The sequence below is a fragment of the Cydia pomonella genome, chromosome 8 (assembly GCF_033807575.1).
Source record: "Cydia pomonella isolate Wapato2018A chromosome 8, ilCydPomo1, whole genome shotgun sequence".
NCBI classification, from domain to species: Eukaryota; Metazoa; Arthropoda; class Insecta; order Lepidoptera; family Tortricidae; genus Cydia; species Cydia pomonella.
Window position 1 is genome coordinate 20,896,670 of NC_084710.1, and position 26,912 is coordinate 20,923,581.

At 34.8% G+C, this 26,912-nt stretch overlaps 1 protein-coding gene across 5 annotated transcripts; it reads left to right on the top strand.

Annotated features, from left to right (window-relative positions):
* The first annotated feature begins 202 nt into the window (after positions 1-202).
* On the top strand, positions 203-25,309 carry LOC133520820 (alkylglycerol monooxygenase-like). 5 transcript variants are annotated; one of them, XM_061855493.1, is made up of 10 exons: positions 203-310; positions 1,291-1,427; positions 2,321-2,448; positions 4,865-5,016; positions 10,175-10,278; positions 20,763-20,925; positions 21,229-21,380; positions 22,952-23,083; positions 24,458-24,577; positions 24,978-25,309. In XM_061855493.1, the coding sequence occupies exons 1-10, from the start codon at positions 277-279 to the stop codon at positions 25,236-25,238; spliced, it is 1,383 nt and encodes a 460-aa protein (XP_061711477.1). In that variant the 5' UTR covers positions 203-276; the 3' UTR covers positions 25,239-25,309. The 5 variants fall into 5 exon arrangements, with proteins under 5 accessions (XP_061711477.1, XP_061711481.1, XP_061711480.1 ...); XM_061855497.1 differs by having other exon boundaries at positions 214-310; positions 1,248-1,427; XM_061855496.1 differs by having other exon boundaries at positions 233-274; positions 1,223-1,427.
* The last annotated feature ends 1,603 nt before the right edge of the window (positions 25,310-26,912 follow it).

A 26,912-nucleotide genomic window follows, 5' to 3' on the forward strand; every position in this document is an offset into this window, starting at 1 on the left:
TCATCGTCGCCCATGGACATAAGCAACACCATAGGAGCCACTTAAGCGTTGCCGACCCTTGAGAACCCTAAAAAAACACTTTCGTATGAGGATCTCGGTGAATAATAGAACCGCCTGTATTATGTGCTCATGTTTAACGAACAAAAACTAGCGCAATGCAGGTATCGAATGACAATTTTGTATGATACACAGTGTCATGCTTTAATGACATAGTTTATTCAATAGTGCTGAAATTATCACGAGTGAATAATAGAAGAACATCAAAGACTTACGTGTATGTTGACGTTGTGCTCTAAGTTTTTAAAACTGGGTAAAATAATATACATAAAATTGTGATGGTGTAATTAGAAAGTGAAATGACAATTAAATTGATATAACAGCCTTCTAAAGTCATAAACATATACTAATTATCTATTCAATTTATTAACAAATCAAGTATTAAAAACACAACAACATAATACATATAAAACTTAAAATCTAAATCTAAAAATAAATAAAACTAATCTTAAAATAAATAATTAAAAACTATCTCCCTGCGGCATGGTGCCGTAGATGCTGGCAGCATTTCCTCGTTGTATCGCAATACTTATTCTCTGTGCGAGGAAGCTGCCAGCTCTACGATCACCGGTAGCGTCTGCTATTTTTTTGGCTAATTCCTTAAATAGTGTAGATGCATTCGGACCCCACGGGCCAAGGGTCTAATTGCAGGATCAAAATGTTGCTCTATTATTTAAAAAAAATTGGTTATGTATTTGGTCATATAAATTTCATGTCGTCATTTTTTTTGCACCGTATGTAAAGCACCCAAACACATCGTGATTTTATACCACGGAGTTTTTGGAGCAAGAATAATTTCAAAATATTTATCAAACTATGAATTACATATAAAGTTAGACGGTAGTTAGCTCAAATGTGCTTCAAAATGTTATTATAGCTTCTATTTTTAAGTTTTTTACCTATTTGTTGGCTAATATAAAACATTGTGGTAATTTTTTAGACGCTAAAAGTATATTTTTTGTTAATTTTCGAATATAAATATTTAAATTTATTCGCGTACTTGCATTGCATAACAAAAAGTAATATTACTATATACATGTCCAGTATAAGCGTTAATTGTCACATCAATCAGGTTCCTAAATCTGCTTCCATATAAATTGATTCAATTTTCTTATCAAAGTACTTGCTCTTGCGCTGAGCGAGTATCCACCGTTTCTTCACATAGTGTGTTCTAAAAATATCAACTTTAGTTTCATATACATAATAATTAATATTTTGTTAAAATGGACGAAGTCTACCACGATAACTCTACAGTGTATGATTATGGCCCGAAGGAATTTGCAAAAGGACTGGGACGTATGTTCTACGTAATAAATCCGAAAGATACAGCGTTCGAAAAGCTGGAAGATGTCCCTAATTTTTATGTCCAGGTAAGCGTATGTGAAATGTATTAATGTGATGACAATATGGAAATCTTATTGCAATATGATCCGTTACCAATATTACGCAATAAACAAGGAGGTGTCTGGTATTAGAAAGTCAATAAGTATATATTTTTCATTTAATTTTATTTCAGTAAATTTACGTGTTACAGTACAATTATTATGCTTTAATAGGGGATATTTCCAATATACATATAATTGCTCCATAGTTTTTTTTTTTTTATCTGGATAGTAAATTGTAAATAAGTGTAAATTTTATCGATAGCGAGACGTGACGTACGCGTTTGCGTTAAGTCTCATTTTGTATGGGATTTTGTATTTACAAAACGTCCCGCTTGGCGCGCTGTTTCTAAATCCCATACAAAATGAGACTTAACGCAAACGCGTACGTCACGTCTCGCTATCGAATAAATTTACATTAGGGGTTCTGATTGTGTTTTTCGAAAACATAAGTTATTATTTTAAAAGTTATGTTTTAGAAAATGTGTTTATTAACGCTATTTGTTAATTAATACAAAAACTGTGTCTTATTGTAATCATATCAAGATTAAACCAGAATGTACATTTTTGGTGCAGTGATAATTATTTAGGTCCACAAATATTAAGTAATATTTCAATCTGATTTCAGTGGACCGGATTTTTTTAAAACTAATATTATATTGAACGCATGAACGTATCATGCCATTTTCAACCTAAAAGGTGCTTATTGTCGGTTTTCAATAAGGCGACATTTCCTTAAAACTTCAATTTGAAATCAATCTTATCGACAATCGGCAAGTGGTTTGAAAACATAACAAATAAAAGTTACACCACTGCAGTTATATAATGTCACCCATTTTCATGACTATAATTATAATACACGTTTTTTTTTTTAATTTCAGGCATGGCCATATTTTTTTATGTTCATGGTATTGGAACACATACTTTTAAAGCTAGAAGGAAAAAAAGGGATTCGTCTAAATGACGGAATAACAAGTCTCTCCAACGGAATGTTCCTAGAAGGCGGCAGGTAAATTATTTATAGTTTTTTCTTTGCAGGTTTGATGAAAAACATTGTGTGTAACTCCGGGGGTAAGAATATTGCAAACTTTTAAGTCTTTAATGCATCTAAAGACCTCGTTTGCAAAACTTCACTTAACCCCCTCGTTGCACATTGTTCTATTCCTCAAATTTGCAATGTTGTTGACATGACTTACTTTAAATTAGGTCCAGGAATACTACGTATCCAGTGCGATGACTGAAGATGATATGTAAAGAAACATACAGCCTCACGCACCTAAAAAGCAACCTTTTTTGTTTTTAAACGTCATATTGTAACATAACGTCAAGACGTTATGTTGCAATTGGCTAATGCCAAGGCATTCAACCATCAAATAGTAGTAGATTCGTAGTTTGTTTTTAGTTGTGTAAACCTACAAATAAAACAAATTGACTAATTTTTTTTTTATTTCACTGCAAGTTTGAGAAAAGCACTATACAAATTTTGGTGACAAATGGGGTTGCCGGCTGCTTATCCCTACCCGTCTATATCTATTTAGCCCGCAACCCGTCGTGTCCCACCCTCTGTAGTAATGTACTATTTGCCGAATCTACACGGAGATTATGATAGAGGTAATGTAGGTACGGTCAAGGAATTTAATTTCCTACCCATTTCGTACTTTGTCACAGTGACAAACAACATGAAACTCGCTGGAGACCTCATACTATTGTCACCGTGACAAGGTACGAAATGGGTAGGAAATTAAATTCATTGACTGTACAATACATGTTCGAACTTAAGTACCCACGTCACCATTCTAGCTAGCTATATAGAAAAATGGATACTTGTTAGCAAAAATAATTGATAGTAATAGAGAGGTAAAATAAAATATAAAAAAAAACTTTTGACATCCAAAACAGAAGGCGCTATACTGCGCAATATGTTTTGCGGTTAGTGAATTGTCTAAATGTATGGAGCTGTTCAGCGCCATCTCGTTTACCTTTCACATTCAAAGCACGAAATTGTCTTAGGGCCATGCCACACTGGTGCGTTGCGTTACGTCGAATCGTCGCAACGCGTTTAATGTGTCATGTCATAAAGTATATATGTAAAACGACGCAGCATCGACGCTGCGAGGTAGCCAGCCTGCGACGAAAAAACGCGAACAGTGTGACCTCACGTTTAGATTATACAGATCTTACTTAATCAATGTATCTTGTTAGGGATCTGATTGTACCTTATAATAAATATCAAAGTATCATTTTCGGGTACAGGTAGTCGAGGCGCCAGTAATGGATATTCATACAACATTACACGTTGGCATTTCCATGAGGCTGAGCCGTACGTCACGTGCCGCGCTGTGCGCACTCTGCGTTCCGTACATTGAACTCATAGATTGTTGTTGGTTTTTAGGTCGTATTTCGTCGCAGTTTCTGGAAAGATGATTTAATATTTTCAATAAATATACTTATATAAATAAAAAAAATCGTGAATAAATTAGGTGAATAAGTTTCTATAAACATTTTACCAAATAAACTGCGGTGTTACCGAATTTCCAAAGATATACGTGATAGCTCGACCTTAGTTCGATCCTTGCACGTTATATAGGAAGGCTTTTTCACTTTAATGACATGCACACAAAATTGCATAAATATGTAGTTAAAATACCAAATTAGAATTAACATTATAAGTATTGCATAATTATACATACCCATCCGTGCTAATTTTAGCACGTGAAAAGCTGCGATAGAAACGAATCAAAAATTCTACATATAAATAGGTACAGTTTTGAAAACAGCGCCATCAATCTTTTATATACTTAGATATTATACCTATGTTAAAAATGACCACCTTCTTACACTTCTTTAAAATAATATTTTCATATTTTTTACAAAATATTTAGGATTTTCAGAGAGCGAATATCTTGAAAAATCGTACCGCTTTTTAGATAAAATTACGGTTGCCAAAAATATAATTAAAAATCTTGAGAATTTTCTCTAAGCTTAAGTAATTCGAATCCAGATTTTTTGACTTTAACTTGTCAGAAAAAATTACAAACATAGATCTAAAACGCACTTAAAAAATTTAACAATTTATACACAAAAACTAAAAATATGAAAATTGCTTCTATGATGCGCAATTTTATTTTTGAGAGAACTCAGCGTTTACTTTTTCTTTTTCAAAACTAACGACAGTTTGAAATTTGAAAAATGATATCTTGCTCATGCTTAGGCACAAAAGCTTCAAAGAGGCGAAGGGATTGAATATTGTAGTATTTATTTATGACATGTATATTTATTTACAATAACAATATACATAATGAATATATACAGATGATTACTATAGGTAACTAGCTTATATCTAAAATAGGCCCTTGAGGCATTTATTTATGTAGATTGTTATGAGAATATGTTTACGTTTAAGTTCACCATATATTATTTCCCAGGTTCATATGGCGCGGCGCCGAAGCATACCTCTACACGTGGATATACGCCAACTACAGACTAGTGGAACTGCCATGGGACAACGTGTCTACCTGGCTACTGGCGGCGCTGGGCGTAGATTTCTGCTACTACTGGATGCATAGAGCTTGTCATGGTGAGTGAAATTAAGAAGAAATAGAACGGCCGATTCTCCATACAAACGTAGTCCCCATTTTCCTCTCTGAATGTTGTCATTTTGGAAAATATTTTTACATAATTTAATCTATATTAACCATAGCTATTCCCCTACGTTTGACTTTTTTCGATTCTTGTATTATTGTAAAAATTAGGAGCAAAAAACGGAAAAAAGAAAAAAAAAGTTAAATAAAGGCTTTAGACAACACTTCAGCAGTTTCAGTCATTTGCATGTCGTGTCTTCGACTGAATACTGATATTACTGATACATGTAAAACCTTTTCTGTTATCATCGTGTACCATACGTATTCTGGCAAATAAATAAATTCTATTTATATTCTATTCTATTCTTGTTGACAATGTCGCTAAATGAAATATATAAGTACTTTTCCTGTTCATTCTAAGCAATAATTAAAGTCAAACATGCAAATCTAATTTATAACATTGTAGGCCAAAATGAAGTAAATTAAATTCAGTCACAGATTCTGAGGCATTCGTATTATGGAATTCTATTTCAAGAAATGTATAATGAAACAAAATGTGACCGCGGCCGGCAAAACGTCCCACTTTGTCGCTTGGACGGAAGGACGAGATTTGCTTGTACCTTTATACGAATAACCTGCCAAGGCAACTCCTCATGGCAAGTGATAAAGTGGGGCGTCACAAATAAGGTCATACTTTTGAAAGTGTCATTAGTAGGATTGACTGTCATATAATTTTAATTAAATTTTTAATTCATTTATTTGGGAAACATACAGCACATAATAATACAATAAGGTACAAGACAAAGTTAGAACATAAGCCAAAACAGTTTCCACTGATAGCTAATACAAAATTCCTTTGCTCCGAAAAAAAGTACAATAATTGGGTATTTTTAATTTAAATTTGAATTTAACAGTAACATTCAGCAAATAAGATAATACACGAGCACGATTAACAATTATAACAAGCATACTTTGGAATTTTGAAAATAACAAGCACAATTTTTATATAGTCTTTGAAATTTCAAATAATAGGTACAGTCAGCATCAAAAGTAGCGGATCAAATAACGCTTCATAAGTATCTACCATTCTGTAACAGCTTAACAAAAAGTGATGTGTTTTATATAGAACAACAAAGACTGTAAAAGATATACTTTTGAACGCGAATTCCAGAAATTTTCTATATTTGGAAAAGTTATCCGGAATATCAGATACTTTTGGCGCGTTATTTCATCCGCTACTTTTGATGCTGACTGTACAATAACAATAACAATACAAGACAAGCTAACAATTTTATTACGAGCTACGAAGTAGATAACGGAATTACCATTTTTTGTACCTACGTAAAGATAACTTTAGTTCAAGTACCTATTGCTGAACTCAAGAGACCAATAAATAAAATTACGTTTTTTAATTAAATTATCCAAGTTAAGAGTTCAAAGTTTCCCTTAAAATTTAATAACGTTGCCGCAAAGAGTTGAAGTGAAAAACTTTTCAGACACCGGCTGATTCTGTTACTAATAAACTGATATAGACTGATATAACTTTTCACATCACCTATTCGGAAAAGGGCACATTATTCCCTGCTAGGAGGAGTGAAAGTTGCACTTTTCTCCTAGGAGTGAAAGTGGCACTTCTCAATAGGAGGGATCAAAGTTTCACTTTTCCGTTCTAGGGCATCATTTTTTTAGTTATTCGTATACAATCTTTTTGCTTAAATAATATCGATACGTTGTATTTTCATAATTTTACACATCGCATAATTTTTCGGAAAAGGGCACGTTCTTCCCTGCTAGGAATGAAAGTGGCACTTTTCTCCTCTGCTAGGCGGGATCAAAGTTTCACTTTTCTCTTCTAGGGCTATATCTTTTTTATTTTTTGCACAAGTAAAATCTTTTTAGCTTAAATCATATTGATCAAATATCAAACCAAATCATTTTTATGCTAGAATACATAATAACGGCCCGATTCGAAGAAAGATTAAGACACGTTTTAGATCTTGGAAAGATCTTTAAAAGATCGATAACGAAACGACATGTCAAAATTCCCACATCCCAATAAGATCTATTACGATATTTCTAACGTCAAAGTGACATTGGTTGCCCGAATCGAGCTGCTTCTGTCAATTATACGACATACAAACGATATCTAAATGAGAATTTATCTAAACCAGAACTTATCGTTATCGTATTTCATTCTTCGAATAGGGCCGTAATTTCCTCATAGGTGATATGAAAAACAATACGTATCATATAGTAGCAAAATTATTTCCACCGGGCAAACACTTGAATCCCTTACTAACGCTTAGGATTCTGCCTTTAATTATAAAAGCCGTCGCATTATTCAAGATTCAATATATGCAAGATGCAATTTTGCTCCCATGTGACACAATCCACTATTGATACAATAGTAAATAGTATTTTCAGGCATTGAGCGCATCAATATGAGGAAAGGGTACGGCCGCTTCTCCATGCAAACGTAGTCCCCATTTTCCTGTCTGGATATTAACATTATGAAAAATAATATTATTATTTCCTTTATTCGTTTAAATCTATATTATGAGTTAGCATATTAAGCAAACAAGCAGACGAGCCGCCTGATGGGAAGCGGTCATCGTCGCCCATGGACATAAGCAACACCATATTATTACACAATTTATGTATATTAGACGACCGGTCTAGCCTAGTGGGTAGTGACCCTGCCTATGAAGCCGATGGTCCCGGGTTCAAATCCTGGTAAGGGCATTTATTCGTGAGATGAACATGGATATTTGTTCCTGAGTCATGGGTGTTTTCTATGTATTGAAGTGTTTATAAATATTTATATATTATATATATCGTTGTCTAAGTACCCTCAACACAAGCCTTATTGAGCTTACTTTGGGACTTTGTCAATTTGTGTAATAATGTCCTATAATATTTATTTAGTAACCATAGTGTTTGGCTTTTTTATTGTAAAAATTAGGAGCGAAAAACAGATTTCATACAAAATTTTAAATGCGCATAGCTTTTATAATAATTGATAATTGGAATAAAATCAAACATAGGGGCATAGCTGTTGTTAATGTACCAGCAAATTGCGTCAAAATATTTTAAGTTGTATGAAAAGGCGAATCCCGCTTTCGTCATAAGTGCGAAGGAAATGTCTTATGATCGACTCCTGCGGTCGCATTTTTATCACATGTCACCATGCCTGTCTCGTTCTAACAAGTAAGTGCAAAAGAGACCGACATAGTGACAAGCGATTAAAGCAAACATATTGCCACCGCGGACTGCATGTCGTCAGCACCATGGCATGGGCCGCTAACTATGATTGGTACTCACAGTTAAGGTCGTGTCAAAATAAAACGAGGACCAGATCAAATTGTGAGAACAGAATTGACCTCCTAATTATCTATAGACTTTCAACCCTTTGAAACCCTTATTATTTTAACTCAACGTTGACCCTAATAATTTATTCCGGTTGGAGTTTTATATTAAGGCAATTAAGGTCTTGAATTAACTTCTAATGGGTACACCTTTTTTAATTATACTGTTTTAGCTAATTAATTGATAATAAAAATAAATTCAAACCATAATTAATTGAACAAGCTTCGTTTACCTTTTTTATCTTGATTTAATTTTTTTATATGATAGGACATTATTACACAAATTGACTAAGTCCCACAGTACGCTCAATAAGGCTTGTGATATAGGTACTTAGACAACGATATATTGAATATATAAATATTCATAAATACCTACTTAAATACATAGAAAACATCAATAACTCAGGAACGATTTCCGTGCCCTTCCCAGGATTTAAACCCGGGACCATCGGCTTCATGGGCAGGGTAGTGTGACCCATTAGGCCAAACAGGTCGTCATTTTAATGATTTCTTAGTTACGAGTACCTAAGATGCATACCACTAGCCATTTTTTAATTTTACAAGCTATTATTTAATTTCACGTGTCCCGTTGTCTGTAATCAAATCTTGCGAGTTAAATTTGATCCACTTCCCGGTTTCCGATCGAGCTGAAAATTTGCATACATATGTAAGTCAGGAGACAATGCAATATCATGGTACCATCGAGCTGATCTGATGATGGAGACAAGAGGTGGACATAGGAACTCTGTGATAAAACAACGCAATCTAAGTATGTTTGGGTTGTTTAGAATTGGCTCGATGAGTATTAGTTGCTCCGCGATTTCGTCCGCCTCCGCTATTTTGTTTATATGTTTTTGTTTAAAAGCATCGTTTCCCCCTGACACAACCCCCCTTTTACCATCAAATATGTCCCGGTTAGCGGTTTATTTTCATTTTTGAGAAAAGTACTAGAGTTATGAAAAAAGTGTCTATGTAAGAAATAATCCTTAATAAATTCTTAACAAATAAGTTTATATTATTTTTTTAATATGATGCACCATTTTCAAAACAAGCTATAGCTAGATGAACTTCGACAAAATTTTCCCGTTGAACAAGCTGGTTCCCTATACGATTTCTTCAGTACTATGTTATGCTCTAGTTCATCCAGCTGTAGCATAAAAATGGTACATCATACAAAAAAATTAATATAAACTTTTTTTGTTAAAAATTTAATAAGCATTATTTGTTTGATTGACTTCTTATTCGTAAAATCATCCCATAGTATTAGTATACTTTTCCAAAAAAAAATCCACCAAAAATTTCAGATAGAAAGAGAGCGCTTTATGTGTGAAGTTAGGCACGTATCGAAAACTACACGAACAATAAAGTAAAAACGTTACCAACCACCAACCAGCTATAAATTTTAGTACCATATGTAACCGCTTGGAGCTCTGTACACTTTCTCCATACATTTTCCATAACGTTCTCGGTATCGAGTAACGTATTCCGATCTCATGGTAGCCACACTTGAATCCATATTTTAGTATAAAATAACTTTCCATATAGGTAACACACTAGAATTGCACAGTACTCTTCATAATTATGTTGTTAAACATAATTATTATTTATTTACTTATTTATTACTATTCAGAGATCCAATAGCTGTTAATATGTCTATGGGTTATATAAATGTGATACAAAAAGCCAATCATAGGTTCTCACTAGTAAATACAAATTAACAAAAACAATTGGTGCTGGTGGTTGAGCCTTAAGGTGTTCGTATCTTTAATAAAAAACGTGTGGTCCTCAGAAATGCACGTGTTATGGGCTCAGCATCAGGTGCACCACACGTCGGAAGACTTCAACATGGGCGTCGGCATCAGACAGTCCATACTGCAGGGATGGTGCGGATTTGTAAGTAATCCTTGATATATAATATTATTATTATTCCACACCACGCCAAGTGCTAATGGGTCAGATAGCTACTGGGACTTGAACTCTATCGTAATGCCATGAGTTCAAGTCTCACCCAAGGCAGTAAATTTTCCACTGTTAAATTTATTCTAAGCTTAAAATGTATACCTACTTAAACTGTTCGTACTCTCTTCTCAACTTTGCAAAAATGTCGACATTTGGTGCGTGAAATTGTTTTCGAATTAGAACTGTGGAGTAAAGGTCCGACCACACTGCTGCTTAAAAAACGATGACGTTACGGAAACGTTGTGACGGATCGTAAGCGTACCGTCTTTACCGCATGCTTCATACACCGCGGATCAAAAAACCGGCCAAGTACGGAACCCTCGCGCACCGAGGGTTCCGTACAAACCTGTAAGTATATATTATTATATGATATAACTAAAAAAAAATCAATAAACAATTTTTCCTTTATCTGTGCTATAAGATGTTGCTTCGTAACAAATTTCAAGATTCTGAGTTCACGGGAAGTACGCTGTAGGGTTTGATTCCCTTGTGAGAGTCGAAAATTTGCGGAAATTTGTGGCATAAACGACTGTATCTTTTGATTGCGTTGGCTTAGAAGTTTGATTTTTTCACAGCTCCAAGGGACAGTAGACTTAAGTATTCGATATAAATTCCATACCTCCACGCGTTCCTGAGAAGAAGAGTCTTGACAGACTGACAGACGGACGGACGGACAACAAAGTGTTCCTATAAGGGTTCCGTTTTTGCTTTCGAGGTACGGAACCCTAAAAACGGTGACGGTACGGAATCGCACTGACGTACCGTAAATATTACGACTTTATTAGGAGAAAATGCGTTAAAATTGTGACATTTATGTCACTGCGATTTGGTTAGTGGTTTTCAAGCAGCGATATGTTGAGCATATAGGCAGCGGTGTGATCAGACCTCGAATGTATGCAACTCTAGAATTTTTATTAAAATAATCCTAAAATAGGTGAAATGTTCTGTTAGAAATCAACCACATTTTATTTGAAAGTAAGCTTTGATAAGCATACATCAAGGTGGATTTTTGATAAAACTTTACAACATATAAGCCCTTCTGAGCCTTAACAAGTATCGTGAGTCATGTCTTAAACAGAAATTCAGGAAATTACTTTTCTAGATGTAAATCTGGATGCGCAGTTCATTTTGGAATAAAGCAAACAAAATGACGTTTAGAGGGAAAATGTGCCCGTCAAAGAACATTATTACTTAACACCCATTAACTAGGTCTAAATTATTTTCGTGGTCTTCTTCTATCAAATAAATACAAAATACGAGTGCTATTGTATGTCTTTTTAGCTGTAGATTATAATTTACATGAGAAAAAAAAAATCATCTCATACAAAAAGCTACATTCCGTCACATTTTTTGGGGAAAAAACACAAGACACCAAAAATAATTTGACCCTAGGTGGGTCCCTCACAAACCCCTTACCTAACAGTTTAAGGTGATAAGTATTGGGTTTATAACTCTTAAAAAAAAACCTTACCCTTACTAGGGTATTGAGACATTATTAAAAACAATTTAGCATTACGTTTTTATCCGACTGCATCAGAAGGATGGTAATGTTTTTCGAGCGTATGTATGTACATAAATACATATGTATGTCCATTTCTATGGCACGCCCTACAACCCAAACGACAGGATGGTTTTTGATATATAAGGTGTGGTTGAATTCGTTACAATCGTGGTATTATATAGTGGTATATACATAGGCTATATAAATTTATAAAATGAAAAAAAAAATGGGCGGTTTGTTTTTTCTTACCAAAGCAATATGTGTATCAAATGAAAGCTCATTTCAACACTATAATTATTATGTAGCAGTCGGGTTTTTATATTTACTCCTATTATTAATTTACTTGTTTAATGTCCTTTTTTCTGTCTCGCTCTTCCAGGAAACATTAACGTCATGTCGGTAATAAAGTTTAATTTAACCTTGTTAATTAGTTAATTACTCTCTATTTATCGCGAGTCACATTGCGATTGCAATAGCATTTCAGCAGAGATGCTGCAAACTGCTTTGCTGCAAGAATGTCTATTGTCCAGGTGGGTAATTTTTAAAAGTTTTCCTATACATCATCCACGTCGTTAATATTAATATTTTCAGCAATGCGACGATGACCGGTCTGGCCTAGTGACCCTGCCTATGAAGCCGATGGTTCCGGGTTTGAATCCCGGTAAGGGCAGTTATTTGTGTGATGAACACAGAAATTTGTTCCTAATTCTTGGGTGTTTTTTATGTATTTAAGGGTCTGTATATTACCTACCCATTTAACCTGCCTGTTGTTACCTACTCATTTAAGTCCTGTCTTTCTTTGTAATATGAGCTTTTCTCTAGTAGTGCATGTCGGATAAATGACTAGCATAAACCGTGGGGACTCACCTGTGATGTGGTATGCAGCTTCCTCAGGGGTTTGGTTCCTTCGATGGTGAAATGTCGTAATCTCACAGGCTGGCGTCGGGAGACGACTTCTATTTGTGCTGAACTATTTGTCAATTTGATTTTGGGTTTTTAGGCTCAAGCTTTCGACGGAGCGAGTAGATATCGCGCGTTTAGATTTGGAGATCGTTGGGAAGAGAGAATGGCAACACTCGAGCTTCGGTGTTGCGCGCTTTGAGAAAAGCGTTCCGTTTTAGGCTTATCCCGTTTGGAATATGCTGGTCCATTAAGTATTAATTGATTTTAAAATAATAAACGAAAATATGTAGTATTTGTGCGTACATATACAAAAGTACCGAACAGTGCACAATAAAGAATTTTATTATTATTATATTATATATATCATTGTCTGAGTGATCACACCGCAAGCCTTCTTGAGCTTACTGTGGGGCTTAGTCAATCTGTGTAAGAAAGTCCTATAACATTAATTTATTTGTTTATTTTATTTATTTGTATTTGTGTAAGCGGTGGTGGCCGAGTGGATATGACGTCCGACTTTCAATCCGGAGGTCGTGGGTTCAAATCCTGGCTCGTACCAATGAGTTTTTCGGAACTTATGTACGAAATATCATCTGATATTTACCAGTAGCTTTTCGGTGAAGGAAAACATCGTGAGGAAACCTGCATACATCTGCGAAGAAGTTCAAAGGTGTATGTGAAGTTCCCAATCCGCATTGGGCTAGCGTGGGGACTATAGCCCGAGCCCTCTCGCGCATGAGAGGAGGCCTGTGCCCAGCAGTGGGACGTATATAGGCTAAATTATTATTATATATTTTTTATTTATATATTTATCTATGTCTCTATTTGAATTTGAAGGGAATGTCAATGTGAATATCGATGTCTTGGATAACGGACTTATCTTGCAGCAGTGCATACTTGAAGCACCCCGTTTTATTGCTGTCACAAACCGAAAGTAACCTTAACCCTGAAGAAAGTAAATGAGCCCCACGTGTTCGTTCCCAGCGTCCACCTTAAGTTAATTAATAATTACTCGGGATCTGTCGGACAAACTCACTCGGGCTTATTATGTACTAATTAGATTGGTGTAATTACTTAAGAGAAAGTAGTAGGAATTATTTTATTTCATTTTTCAGGTTTAGGTTATAATAATTGTTTCAATGAACTTGAAATTTGAATTAAATGTACATTATGAAAGGGCAACATTTTAATTCTTATATTGAATTTTTACACGGGACCATACTGCAAAGGCAGAGTTATAGATGTGCCGTTCTCGATAATGTTCTCTGTTTACTATAGAGAATGTTCTTCCACGAGAACATTCCCTATTCAAAAAACTTTCACTCTGCCTATAGTTGTGCCGTTCTCGAAAACGTTCTCGGTTTTGAATAGGGAATGTTCTCGTGGGAGAACATTCTCTATAGTAAACAGAGAACATTATCGAGAACGGCACAACTATAGGCAGAGTGAAAGTTTTCTCGATAGAAAAAAAACAGTTAGTTATGGCTTCAATGAACACACTTGGGAATTTGGATGACTAAAAATGGGTGACTTTTATTTTCCCTTATAAAATAATTCAGCCAGCAATGTATCACTAATTTGTTTTAAAACAAAACGTCGCATTTAACGCGGCGCGTTGTGCCGCGACGTCACAACTGCCACAAGTGACCAGCATAATGTACGAAATATATTGCCGTTCGAAATACTATTCAGTTTAGAAAAAAATGATATTAGAAACCTCAATATCATTTTTGAAGACCTATCCATCCATAGATATCCCACACGTATGGGATTGATGATTTTTTTTTAAATATTTTGACTTATTTAAAAAAAAAACTACTAAATAGATCTCGTTCAAACCAATTTTCAGTGGAAGGTTGCATGGTAATGTACATCATATATTTTTTTAGGTTTATCATTCTCTTATTTTAGAAGTTACAGGGGGGGGACACATTTTACCACTTTGGAATTGTCTCCCGCGCAAACTATTCAGTTAAGAAAAAAATGATATTAGAAACCTCAATATCATTTTTGAATACCTATCCATAGATACCCCACACGTATGGGTTTGATGAAAAAAAATTTTTTGAGTTTCAGTTCTACGTATGGGGAACCCCCAAAATTTATTGTTTTTTTTTTCTATATTTGTGTGAAAATCTTAATGCGGTTCATAGAATACATCTACTTACCAATTTTGAACAGTATAGTTCTTATAGTTTCGGAAAAGAGTGGGTGTGACATAAACGGACATGACGAATCTATAAGGGTTCCGTTTTTTGCCATTTGGCTACGGAACCCTAAATAGAAGAATTTCCACATTTTTAGCTTTTGTGCATAAATTTTCAAAATTTTTTAATAAATGCGTTTTAGATCTGTGTTCGTGATTTTTTTTAATGAGCGAAAGTCAATATACCAGGATTCGAATCTATGACGTTACTAGAGAAAATCTTAAAGATTGGCAATATTTTTTTTGTAGAAAATCGGTATGATTATTCAAAATCTCCGCTCTCTGGACTTACGGCACCTTAAATTAGAGAATTTATAATTATGTTCATTTCATGAGTAGAAAGCTGGTCACAGAATTTAATGAAATGAATTTATCATTCCTAATAATTTGATGAAAATGCTTAGTTTACGTCACAAATACAAAAGCTCATATATAAATTTAGTTAGCACAGAGCAAACACGTGCGATTTAATTTACTTTGCTGTCTTTGTGCTATTCATTTGGACTCGAGAACTGGGCTTAGTCTAAATGACCAGCGTTTCAACTAACTAGTTCAACTGTTTGAGCGACTTCATTAGTGTGTGTGTGGAGAATTGTCTCCAAATATCTTAAACAAAACTAAAGGACGAAGAATAAAAACCGGGCAAGTGCGAGTTAGACTCGCACACGAAGGGTTCCGTACCATTATCTATAAATACGCCGAAAAATCACGTTTGTTGTATGGGAGCCCCCTTAAATATCGAATTTATTCTGTATTTTAGTATTTGTTGTTATAGCAGCAACAGAAATACATAATCTGTGAAAATTTCAACTGTCTAACTATCACGGTTCATGTGATACAGCCTGGTGACAGACGGACGGACAGCGAAGTCTTAGTAATAGGGTCGCGTATTACCCTCTGGGTACGGAACCCTAAAAAGGTCCTTATAATATGTTTGTTTATGACATTATGTATTTGTATAAGTAACGTACCTATTGGCACTAGTGACCGACAGTGAACCTGTGACCAACACTTCTATTTTTGGCCAATAAAATAAGGGAGTTTCCAGCTTAATATTTCTCATTCCAAGCTAACACCCTTATTTTTTGTGCATTATTAGCATTTCAAGCATTTGTATGTTAATGTTGGTTAAAATTAGTACCGAGTGATTTTATATTCGAAGCAAAAACAACCTTCAATTTCCAACTAAATGAAACGGAAACAAGAAAGTATTTCAACGAGGCAGCTTCCTATTATAACGACCGCAAGTTTTTGCATATCATATCCACTCGAAATTGACACGTAAATTTTACGCGTTAAGGTTCGATTTTTAACAGAATAATTTGGTTATGTGTTTTTTCTTGGTCGTATTTTCTTTCCAAGAGTTTGAGTGCTGTTTTTGTGTCTATTTTTTTTTACAATAGAACAACGTTTCGTATTTCGTCCTATTTGGAAAAAGTTGTGTTAAGGTTTTTCGTGGAAACATTGTATACAGATTTTATTCAATTCATGTAAATACCTAAGAAAAAGAGTGTGAAATTTAATATATTAGTATATTTGTTATTTACTCGAAAATTTCGCAGCAGTAGCCATCGGAGCGGCGAAAGTGATTAATATCTGAACACGCCTCTACTGTCAGGGCGTTAGTGTTCATATATTTTTGAGCACCTCTGCCGGTCCGATATATCTGATGGCGACTGTAAAGTCGAGTTCACAAACATGTTTACCAGCCATTTCTCAAAAAAAAAAAATTACAGCCCTGTAAGACACTGACCTTATGGTCGCATCAGTTTGTCCTTACCTAAGTTAGCCGAAAATAAATTTAATAAAAAAGTCACTAGTATCTAATTCAGAGCAGATTACGTGCTCTAATTTCTTGTAACCTTACATGAAAAAGAACAGGGTAGGAAGAATATTTTTGGATGTATCCTGTATTATCCTAAATGTTCGACAAACTCCAGAATAAGTAATAGTTTGTCGACTCCTCAATTTCGCCAAACTTTTTGATAAAATTATATTGAACACCAAACTTTTTTCCTCCGACTTTATCACGCGATTTCAAAACTTTTTTCCCCACGTCTGAACATCAATTCACCAGACTATATATTACTCAAAGAAGAATATTACCATAGTTATGGCGTTAAATGAACAGTTGATTTATGTTTATTAAATTCTGGAACGTAAAATGTCGGATCCTAAGGTCATTAAGTTTGTGTAGCGGGTTCATGGCGGATATTAAAAAATATTGCCCTCGTTTGGAGACGAGAAAAGAGTAAATAGTACTAAATACCATTTATTTGGACATTAGGACGGGATTTAGGACGTAATTTATTTAAATTTGTACCCAGAAATACACACTCTCGTATCCACAACGGAGGGCTTACCGCGAAATACGAAATCGAAATTTTGTTACGTCTACTCTATCGCTTGAATATGCAAGAGTGATAGAGAGGCAGTAAACAAAATTTCGACTGTCGTATTTCGCGTTAAGCCCTCTAACAGTTGCGAGCGTGTATTTTATAAGATTGGCGCGTTATTGTATAAATCCTTTAATTTTATGACATACGAGTAGTTACGTTGAATTGCATGACTTCGTACTCGTATCTTATTTATCATACTTATTTTTCATACTACGTTGGTGGCAAACAAACATACGGCTCATCTGCTGGTAAGCGATCACCGTAGCCTACAGTTACAACTCCAGGGGTGTTATATGCGCGTTGCCGACCCTTTAAAAAAGTAAAGTATGTAAAAGCATAGTCCGGATTCGAATCGGAATGCGAATTCTAATATTTTTAATTTGTTTGTGGTGAGCGTTCCGCCTGAACGTCTTAGCTACCTTCACCAAGGAGGAGTTTTGGCGGAAGAGTGTCAAGTTTCGGCGGTTCCGAGGCCGGCTCCCTGACACTGCGGGGTTGCGCAATGCATCGCAACCATAATGTGACTTGTAGTGTTTAGCAACTTCTTCATATTTTTCAGTTCAAAAAAAAAAATTCAAAAATGTATTCTGCAAGTAGGCCTCAAGGGCTCTTTTACAAGTCAATACAATATTTATAGTAACATCATATAGTGACATGAAAAATACATAACAACATTTTATAAATACAACAGCCAATACCTGGGTAAACATTACATTATAATAATCTTAAAATAAATAATTACTACAATACAATAGAGATGTATAGTCTCTATGGTTAAAAACACATTAAATCTGGAGATGTAAAAGGTCCCCAATGTCAGAGTACTAATACTAATAAAATTTGGAGGTGTAAAGTCTCTCCAAGTGTCAAAATAAAATTTATACTAAATAAATAAACCGCGTCTGGACTGTTAAACTAGCAGTCTCATAAACTAATGCTACATTCTGTACATAACTAGTATGTACCAAGTCAAGTATATTATACAATATGACAGAGACGTATAGTCTCCACGGTTAATACATTAAGTTTGGGCAGTGACTTCTATTATTAAAATAAGGGTGACAGCTGGTACAGTTACCAAAAGCAAGTAAGTGGCTTATTTGAAAATACATTTTTCATAATATGTATGATAATTTCGTGGTATTAATCTATAGGCCACTAGTTGCCTGAAATAAATATTTTCATTGAACATCGGAATTTGCACGGTGGGTTATTTACTTACATAACGTCTACAAATACCTACAAGTACCTTTAGGGAATAGGGAATATGCAGGATCTATGGATATGAAGTCCATACACCTGTGTTTCTTTTTAAGGTGTCCCTAGATAGCAGTAACTGTAAGTCTGATTGAAATTAATCTAACGGAATTTTTGGTAAGACTCTCTTTTAAGAAATCTGGCGATAAATAATAGTGAATTTTTGATCTATTGTGTAGCCGACTGACTAGAGCGGTAAACGAAAACTAGGTTCTTAAGGTAAAAACAATGTAGGTAGCAATAAAAATACAAGGTGCCCGTGAGCATTGCGAGAGATTTTAACGGTGCATTCCTGATGGCAACAAAAATATGATATGACTTTTTGTGATATTTGACAAAAAAATATTTTTTTTTGTTTTTTTTCCTTTTTTTGAACACTCCTGTACATAAAACGTAATTTTTATTGATGAATACATAGCCTAAAATTAACTTAAAAGTTTTTTTTATTATTTGGGGGTAGCCTCTCGAATACATTTTTTTTTTCGATGTCAATCAATAGGCATGTCCAGACTAGACCTCAAAGTGGCAATACTGCAGTCAAAAATGTGTTTTGTACCGACTTATGGCGAAAGAATTATTTCGAAAAACATTTAATTATCTCTGAAACTAGGCCTAATCCAGAAAATTTTATATGACATTTTAGTTTCTAAATATTACCAGGAATGCTTAGTTAAAATGTCTCGCAATGCTCACGGGCACCTTGTATATGCAATAAATAAAACTAAGATCCGTCAGTACGTAAGCCGTATATAGTGTAAAGTAAAAGATAGTCACTGGCCTCAACGTCAGTAGATCTTGAGGTAGCTCGGAACCGAACGAATGTAGCTTCGGATGTCTTTGTATGTCTCACTAAGGCACCCACAGAGAAAAACTGCGTTAGAGGCAGCCCAACTTTGATCACAAATAAATTATGAGAACCGAATAACATTAAATAAATACAATCGAAGTTTATGTTCAGATCAGGGAGAAAAATTATGTGAAAAAAAAAAAAACAAAAAACGCGCGGAATGGCTTAGTTTTTTTTTATCACCGGCCAGTGCGCACTATGCAAGTTTGCCATGTTACAACTGTACCCCTAGTGTAAATTTGATCGACATCATAACGTGACGAACGCGTTTGCGTTAAGTCTCATTTTGTATAGGATTTTGAGTTTCCAAAACGTCCCGCTTGGCGCGCTCTTTCTAAATCCAATACAAAATGAGACTAAACGCAAACGCGTACGTCACGTTTCGAAATCGAATTTATTTACACTAGGGGTACTGTTACAAGCAGCATCTGAAACCTTGACCTGTGTTGTATTGTTTGTTAAAATATCTCGTATTTTATAATGTACTCTTGATGATCATAATATTAGTTCCTATTGACATAATAATTTATAATGAAATGTAATATTATGAAATAAATATACTTCATGTCATTCACCATGACGCGCAGATTTTTCAACTCTAACCTTTGATAAAATGTCAATACGAATCAAGGCATGATTTTCGTCACTGACACGATCTATAACTATCATATCATATCATCATTAGTAACAGAAACAACGCGCCAAATGTATTCCTTGAATAGTTTTCCAAATAAAATATATCTGCAGTTCACATACAAAAGTATCTAAAATAGTAGGTATATATATTGTGTTCCCAACCCGCATTCGGCCAGTGTGGGGACTATAGCCCAAGCCCTTTCGAACTTGAGAGGAGGTCTGTGCCGAGCAGTGGGACGTATATAGGCTGGATTAATATGATATATTTGTCCTTCCCATATCTTGGGATCATGGGTACCCGGACCTTTGGGAGGCGTGCGTAGGAGCCCAAGCCAACAGCGCACAGGCTCTTTAAGACAATTTAATTTATAAGCAAGGGATAGACGTGGCGGATACTATCCCCGAGCGCACATTACGACACATTATGTTCTACATTAAAAAAAATATCTCCTTTTGTTAAGTTATTAGAGATGACCGACTGTACATACCGGTTGTACGTTAAGCTACTTTAGAAATAATCCCCCACAAAAAAAGATTCAATATGAGTGTTACTTGATTCAAGGTTATATTTTGCACCTCTATAGCCTGGCTTAGACGCATCATGCAATTTAAATATAAATTTCTTGCACTTGAATAATGTCTGAATAATAAATCTTTCACTTCCACCAGATATTTTACCTGCCCCTAGCCCTTCTGATCCCCCCAGCCCAGTTCGTGATGCATCATCAGTTCAGCTACCTGTACATGTTCTGGATCCACACTGAGACCATCAAGACCCTCGGGCCTCTGGAGTACTTCCTCAACACGCCTAGCCACCACAGGATTCATCACGGTTAGAACTAATTTATTGAGATTATTCGAGTAAAAATTGCAGTTGCTCAACTTACAATCAATTGATAAAATTTCTGGCTGGCTTGTTTCTGGATGATGAAGACTTTCAACTTATCAGGAAAGATAACCTATCTGGACATAACATTCTAAGTTACCTATGCAAAAGGATTCCTCAGAAATTTTTGTCCATTTGGGCTAAAAAACATCAGCCATTTATTGCTTAACTTTCATGCTCATTATTATCATAATTATAATCATCACAGTAAGTTTACGCAATTACTCATTATTTGTCTTATCCTTTTAGGTAGCAACCCGTTTTGCATCGACGTGAACTACGGGGGCGTCCTCATCATATGGGACAAACTTTTCGGCACCTTCAGGCCAGAGAAGGAGACTGACCGCATCGTCTATGGTCTGATCTATCAGCAGCCGTCATTCAACCCTCTGCATTTACAGGTAAGATCATTTGGGTAAATTAATGCACTTCCCAAAAGAATGCAGTAGGCGAAAATGGTTTAAGCTATATATCTATACTGGGTATAACAAAATGCAGTAGGTGCATATGGTTTAAGCAAAATTTGTTTTACTGATATAACTTGAACCCATTGATCTCAAAAGTATCTGGTTTTTTGTGACCTGCACACGTAACATAGGTATTAGTTGCAGCATGCACCTGCAACTTTTACTAGATTGTTTGTCATTCTTGAGCTGCTGAAGTGCAAACCAATACATGTTTTCTAACAGAAGTAATAAACTTTAAACATCTATGTCAGGTAACATCTATATAAATACCCCTGGTAATAGTAACATAGCAACCAACTAGATTCTAGACATACATTCCTAATTAGGTAAGTGCATAAAATCATTACTAGATATGGTAGACTAAATATAAATTGAGCCGGTTGGTCATAAAATCTATGATGAATTATGATACTTTTTGTTTCTGGGATAATATCGACACGTTATTAAGTAAATGAAACTTCTTTCGACACACATAGTCCATATTTTTTTAAACAATAGACTTCGAATTGAAAAGTTGGAATACTAATAAAACATAGAAGTCAAAGTAGTTACGTAAGCAATACTGGGAGTTAATTGTTTTATTGTCCTATTGTAAAAGAGCGATTAGAGATAGGATTCGTCGGCTCACTTTATTTCTCATCTACTATAACAATTGGATGTTCAAACGAAAGTTGGGAGACAATAGATGCCTATGAAAGATTTCATGTCAACAAGTTCATTTTCATTAAAACTTTATCTTTCCCTATCCTTGGTTTTATCTTCTTTGTTATCCGTTTTTGCAATCCGCTGATATAATAATTTGAAATTAATCTCATTCTATTTATAAACTAGGATTAAATTGTCTTCCCATGAGAAATGCTGAATTGCTCAAGGCAGTGAACTTTGCAATGAACTAACTTGGAAACTCCGTAAAATAAGTTTTATTCAAAACGAACTCATCTCCAAAGAATTTTGTAAGCGTCTTAGTGCTACGTTGTCTTTTTGAATTAGTTGTTTATATAATATGCGTATTTTTCATTTTTATTTATAAAAGTCTGTTCTGTAGTTTGAAGCATTATTTGAAGTAGCCACGGCACTTTTTTAAATGTAATTCAGCTTAGTTAGCTTTTCATTTTGTTTGTATTATTAAATTTCCAGTGGGATAAATACTTAAAGCTTAAGATTCAATCAAACGTTAAATTTAAAAGGTATGTTTTTAAGAATTAAAGCATCAGTTACAAGCGCTTATGTTATTTTTACATTATCATTATATCTACGGAAATTTATTTAGTGGTAGCCAATGACTTCTTCTATAAAATTATCTACACAACAAGAAACTGTTATTATTTTATAGTGATGCCTACAACAAACTATTTCCTGCTTTCTCGATTTCGTTTTTGTGTCATAATCATTGTCTTGTATCATATTATGTAACAGGCAATTTTAAGGATATTTTCGGGACCATGAAAAGTTTAACAATGTTTAATGACCTTCTCATATCTCTTCCCTCTACTTTTATTTTCCAGACCTTTTACACGAAGTACGTAGTCCAGAGGTTCAAGGAATACGAGAAATGGACCCACAAGTTCAGGGCCGTCTTTAGCAGACCCAGCTGGAAGCCGGGGCATAGTATCCGCTTCAAGGATATGGAGGAAGATGTAAGCTTATAATTTGTTAGATTGGCGCTTATTAAGTTAACTCCTCCGAAACTGTCGGTATCGGTGTTAAATAGTTTATATTTATTGTTATTCTATTTGCTGCAGACAGATTTAAAATCGTGTGCAAGTGTTCAATGTATATAGTTACATCAGATTTTTAGCGCAGATCGCGGTGTCAGTTGACATGTTTACAATTAATTAATCTAACTTTGCTGAATTTGCTGAATAAATGTTGAAGAACTGTTTCGATGAGAACTGCTGAACTTATCGAAATAGAGATCGAAACGTCAATTAGGTTTACTAATTACATAGGCAGTAGGCGTTAAATAAAAAAAAGCCTGTCTGATTTGCAATTTATAAAGTTGTAATGGCCTTACTATAAAAGACATTCAAAGAAACTAATTTTATATTTATACTGGTACTTTTCATTTCATCTTTTTTTTCATCCTCGTTTCTATTTTGTTTTGTTTAAGCGCAAAATGCAAAGCATGTTTAGGTCTTTAATAAAAGACCTTCTCTGCGCTAATTTAAATGTCACCCTGCTAATGAGGTTCTCTATTAGCGATGTAATTTTCCTCAATTAGCTTACAAACACTTAATGTTGTGCTAGAATACAATTCTCTCAAAGATATATATAAGTTTTTGGAATAAAACCTATAAATAACCTTATTTTATAGACGCTGGACATTTTTTTGTTACTTCTATATTAACTTTTTCATATGCCCAATGATCTTCAATCAATTGCATGATGAGTAACTTATGATCGATGAAAAAGATAAAAAGATAGATAATAATACTCTTTATTGAAAAACAATTGAATATATTTTGAATAGGAAGATCTTATACCAAATTCTCGTACTACTGTGTAAGTGTATTACGGATGTCTTGTCCAAGTGATAAAATAACTCACTTTTTAACACCGCGGGACAGAAAGTGACGGACACCGTTTTATCACGCTGTCACGTAGACAAGGACGACCATCATATCCGTATTGCTGTATTTAACAAAACTGCTGTATGCTCTAATGGACTTTTTTTTATTAAAACTAAATTAATTGCTGCATTATTTTCCTTACAATGTCCATTAGTCCTTTGTTTTTTTCTAAACAAAAGAAAAACGTAATGGGATGGCATTTTAAATAAGTAATTAAAATGCTGTGGAAAATTTTCTATCACAAATTAAGAAATGGTATATTACCAGTTTGAAATTCTCAAAGCTATAAAAAATGTTTCTGATTATTTTAATAACCCTGTTAATTGTTTGCGTTCTACAGCAGTATTAAACTAGATAGTCTAATACCGGGTTAGGTCTTTATATATCGTTAAAATGAACCTCATAAATTCTAAACTTTTAATTAATGATACAACGTTTCAGCCGGCTCTGCATGCTCGCGTGAAGTATGACGTCATCCTGCCGAAATGGTGCACAGCTTACCTTCTGATGCACTACGCGTTCATCATGTATGGATTTTACCAGCTGTTTTTGATGCATATGGTAAGTAAATTTAAATATTTATTGGTTAAAAAATATTTTTGGACGCAACCAACTAATCCAAAAAGGACAATAATAAATATTTTAAGATTAGTCCATTTAGAACATCCAGTGTTAACACAGATTCTGGTACAAGAAGTTAAGGTTATAAATTAAGGTATTATCAAAACAATCTCATTATTCTTACGCAATGGCTTAAAAAAACAATGAACACTTCATCAGGAATCAGGAGCGGCATTGAAACTAAAAATCGATTCTTGATTTAACATCACTTTTAGAGCAAGTCTCTTGCACCAATTTCCAATTAACATAAAATCAAGATTAGATATCTAAAGCTTGGATGCCTTCCTTAAATGTGGCCACTAAAAAAAGACAAAGAAGGTACGAATTCTTTTTTTTTCAGGCCATGCCATCAACAACAGTGATCATCTTAACGCTTTACATCCTCGGCTCTCTGACAGTCTTCGGCATGATTTTGGACGCCTCGCCCCGTGCCCCACTCCTCGAGACAATCCGCTGCGTCACCACAGTGTTCATCATGCGGTGGTTGACCGTCAACCCGCTTGTCCAAGTCTTGTACATCGTCTCTGGCTTATTCTGGTTTGTGTTTGTGTACAACACTGTGGAGATTAAGGCCACTAAATATAGCGATAAAGACGGATAAAGAGTTGTGAATGATCAATAAGAATATTTTATATTTCATTTAAAACTTTGAATAAATATTTTGGAAGTAAATGTTTTCTGTTTCATTTCATTCTCAAGTTTGATGTTAGAAGACTTAAAGCAATCAAATCTAAATGCACGTTAATATCCCAATACTTATAATTAGTTTGCCGAGTGGATCCTACACTCCCTTATAGAGTTATACCAAGAAACTGATAGGTAAGTACTTATACTCGTACCATATTTATTACGCGTTCGAAAATTGAAGCGCTTACCTTGTGACAAATGGTACAAGTTGCCTTTAGTCACACCTGGGCAACCAAGAAATGTGCACGTCCTAATGAACTCCCGCTCACCGATAGAGAAAGGGACAAGCTCATATTTGAACGCTTTGAACGCTTTATATCATAAAAACAAACATCACTCAAACGCTAAGCTCCCGGGCGCAAGGGAGCTAATATACCTAAACTTTACTTGAAAGTGTGAAGGTCACTTTGACAGCGTCCGCCATAACACGAGGTTAAATCGAGTATGACAAAGATCTTAAGTATTTTTTGTACTCCTTATGTTGGAGTATAACCTATCTTTACTTATAGATATATAACATCGTTAGTTAGAAGCTTGTGTTTAATAAAATAAAGATACTATCAAACAAAGTTTTACCTGCTCACCCTAACGATAATAGACATTTTCCAAACTACCTTATACAATTAACTACGTCCAACAAACTAACAACATTCTATCAACCAATTACGAACTAGACTCAACCTATCTCAATGAATACAGGTTGTTTATTTCAGAACGCGAAGCGCTGGAGTCCTAGCGGTAAGAGCGTGCGACTTGCAATCCGGAGGTCGCGGGTTCAAAGTTTCAAACCCTGGCTCGTACCAGGAAGTTTTGCGGAAATTATGTACGAAATATCATTTGATATTTACCAGTCACTTTTCGGTGAAGGAAACATCGTGAGGAAACCGGACTAATCTCAGTAAGGCCTAGTTTACTCTCTAGGTTAGAAGGTCAGATAGTAGTCAATTTCGTAAAACTAGTGCCTACGCCAATTCCTGTCATTTAGTTGCCAAGTATTCACACTGGTCTCTAGCCAGCGATTTATTTTTACTTATCAATCTGCAACATTCACAAATATAAAACACCACCCCTCCCCATCTCTCCCACACTTCGAGTTCAAAAATTAGTATAAAATGAAATCGGGAATCTGCCGCTGGACATTCTGTGCAAATTAGCTACAGGTATCATCATCTATCAACAATTTACGGAATCCGCAAGAAGCTTTGCCAAATATTAACCGCTAAACATTTTCTCAGCAGCAACAGAGTGGTCAAAGCAGAGAACAAATTATCAGAAGATGTGGTCTCAGCACTGAATGTCAATCAGTTTAAGAACAGACCAGACAAACACTTAACCAGCGCAAAGAATACATTTTAAGTGAAGATCACTCGGATACAGGCAACTGTCAGTTGTTTCAACTGCCTGCCTGATTAATAAATAATAAAATAAAATAAACTAGGTTAAGATTTTGACATAGAATACCGTTACCGATTTGACCTCCATATATTTTTAGCAAAAAAATTATCGAATTTGTTTCCTGGATGAACTTAAAAAACTTTTTTAATTCGTGTATTTCAAAAATTATGAATGTCAGTCGTAAACTCCCTAA

Excerpts from the sequence above, each read along its gene's own strand:
- LOC133520820 (XM_061855493.1), top strand. The coding sequence starts at position 277 with ATGTTGACGTTGTGCTCTAAGTTTTTAAAACTGG. Across the intron at positions 5,017-10,174 it reads GATGCATAGAGCTTGTCATG|AAATGCACGTGTTATGGGCT; the intron begins GTGAGTGAAATT and ends TGTGGTCCTCAG. Across the intron at positions 10,279-20,762 it reads TGCAGGGATGGTGCGGATTT|ATATTTTACCTGCCCCTAGC; the intron begins GTAAGTAATCCT and ends CACTTCCACCAG.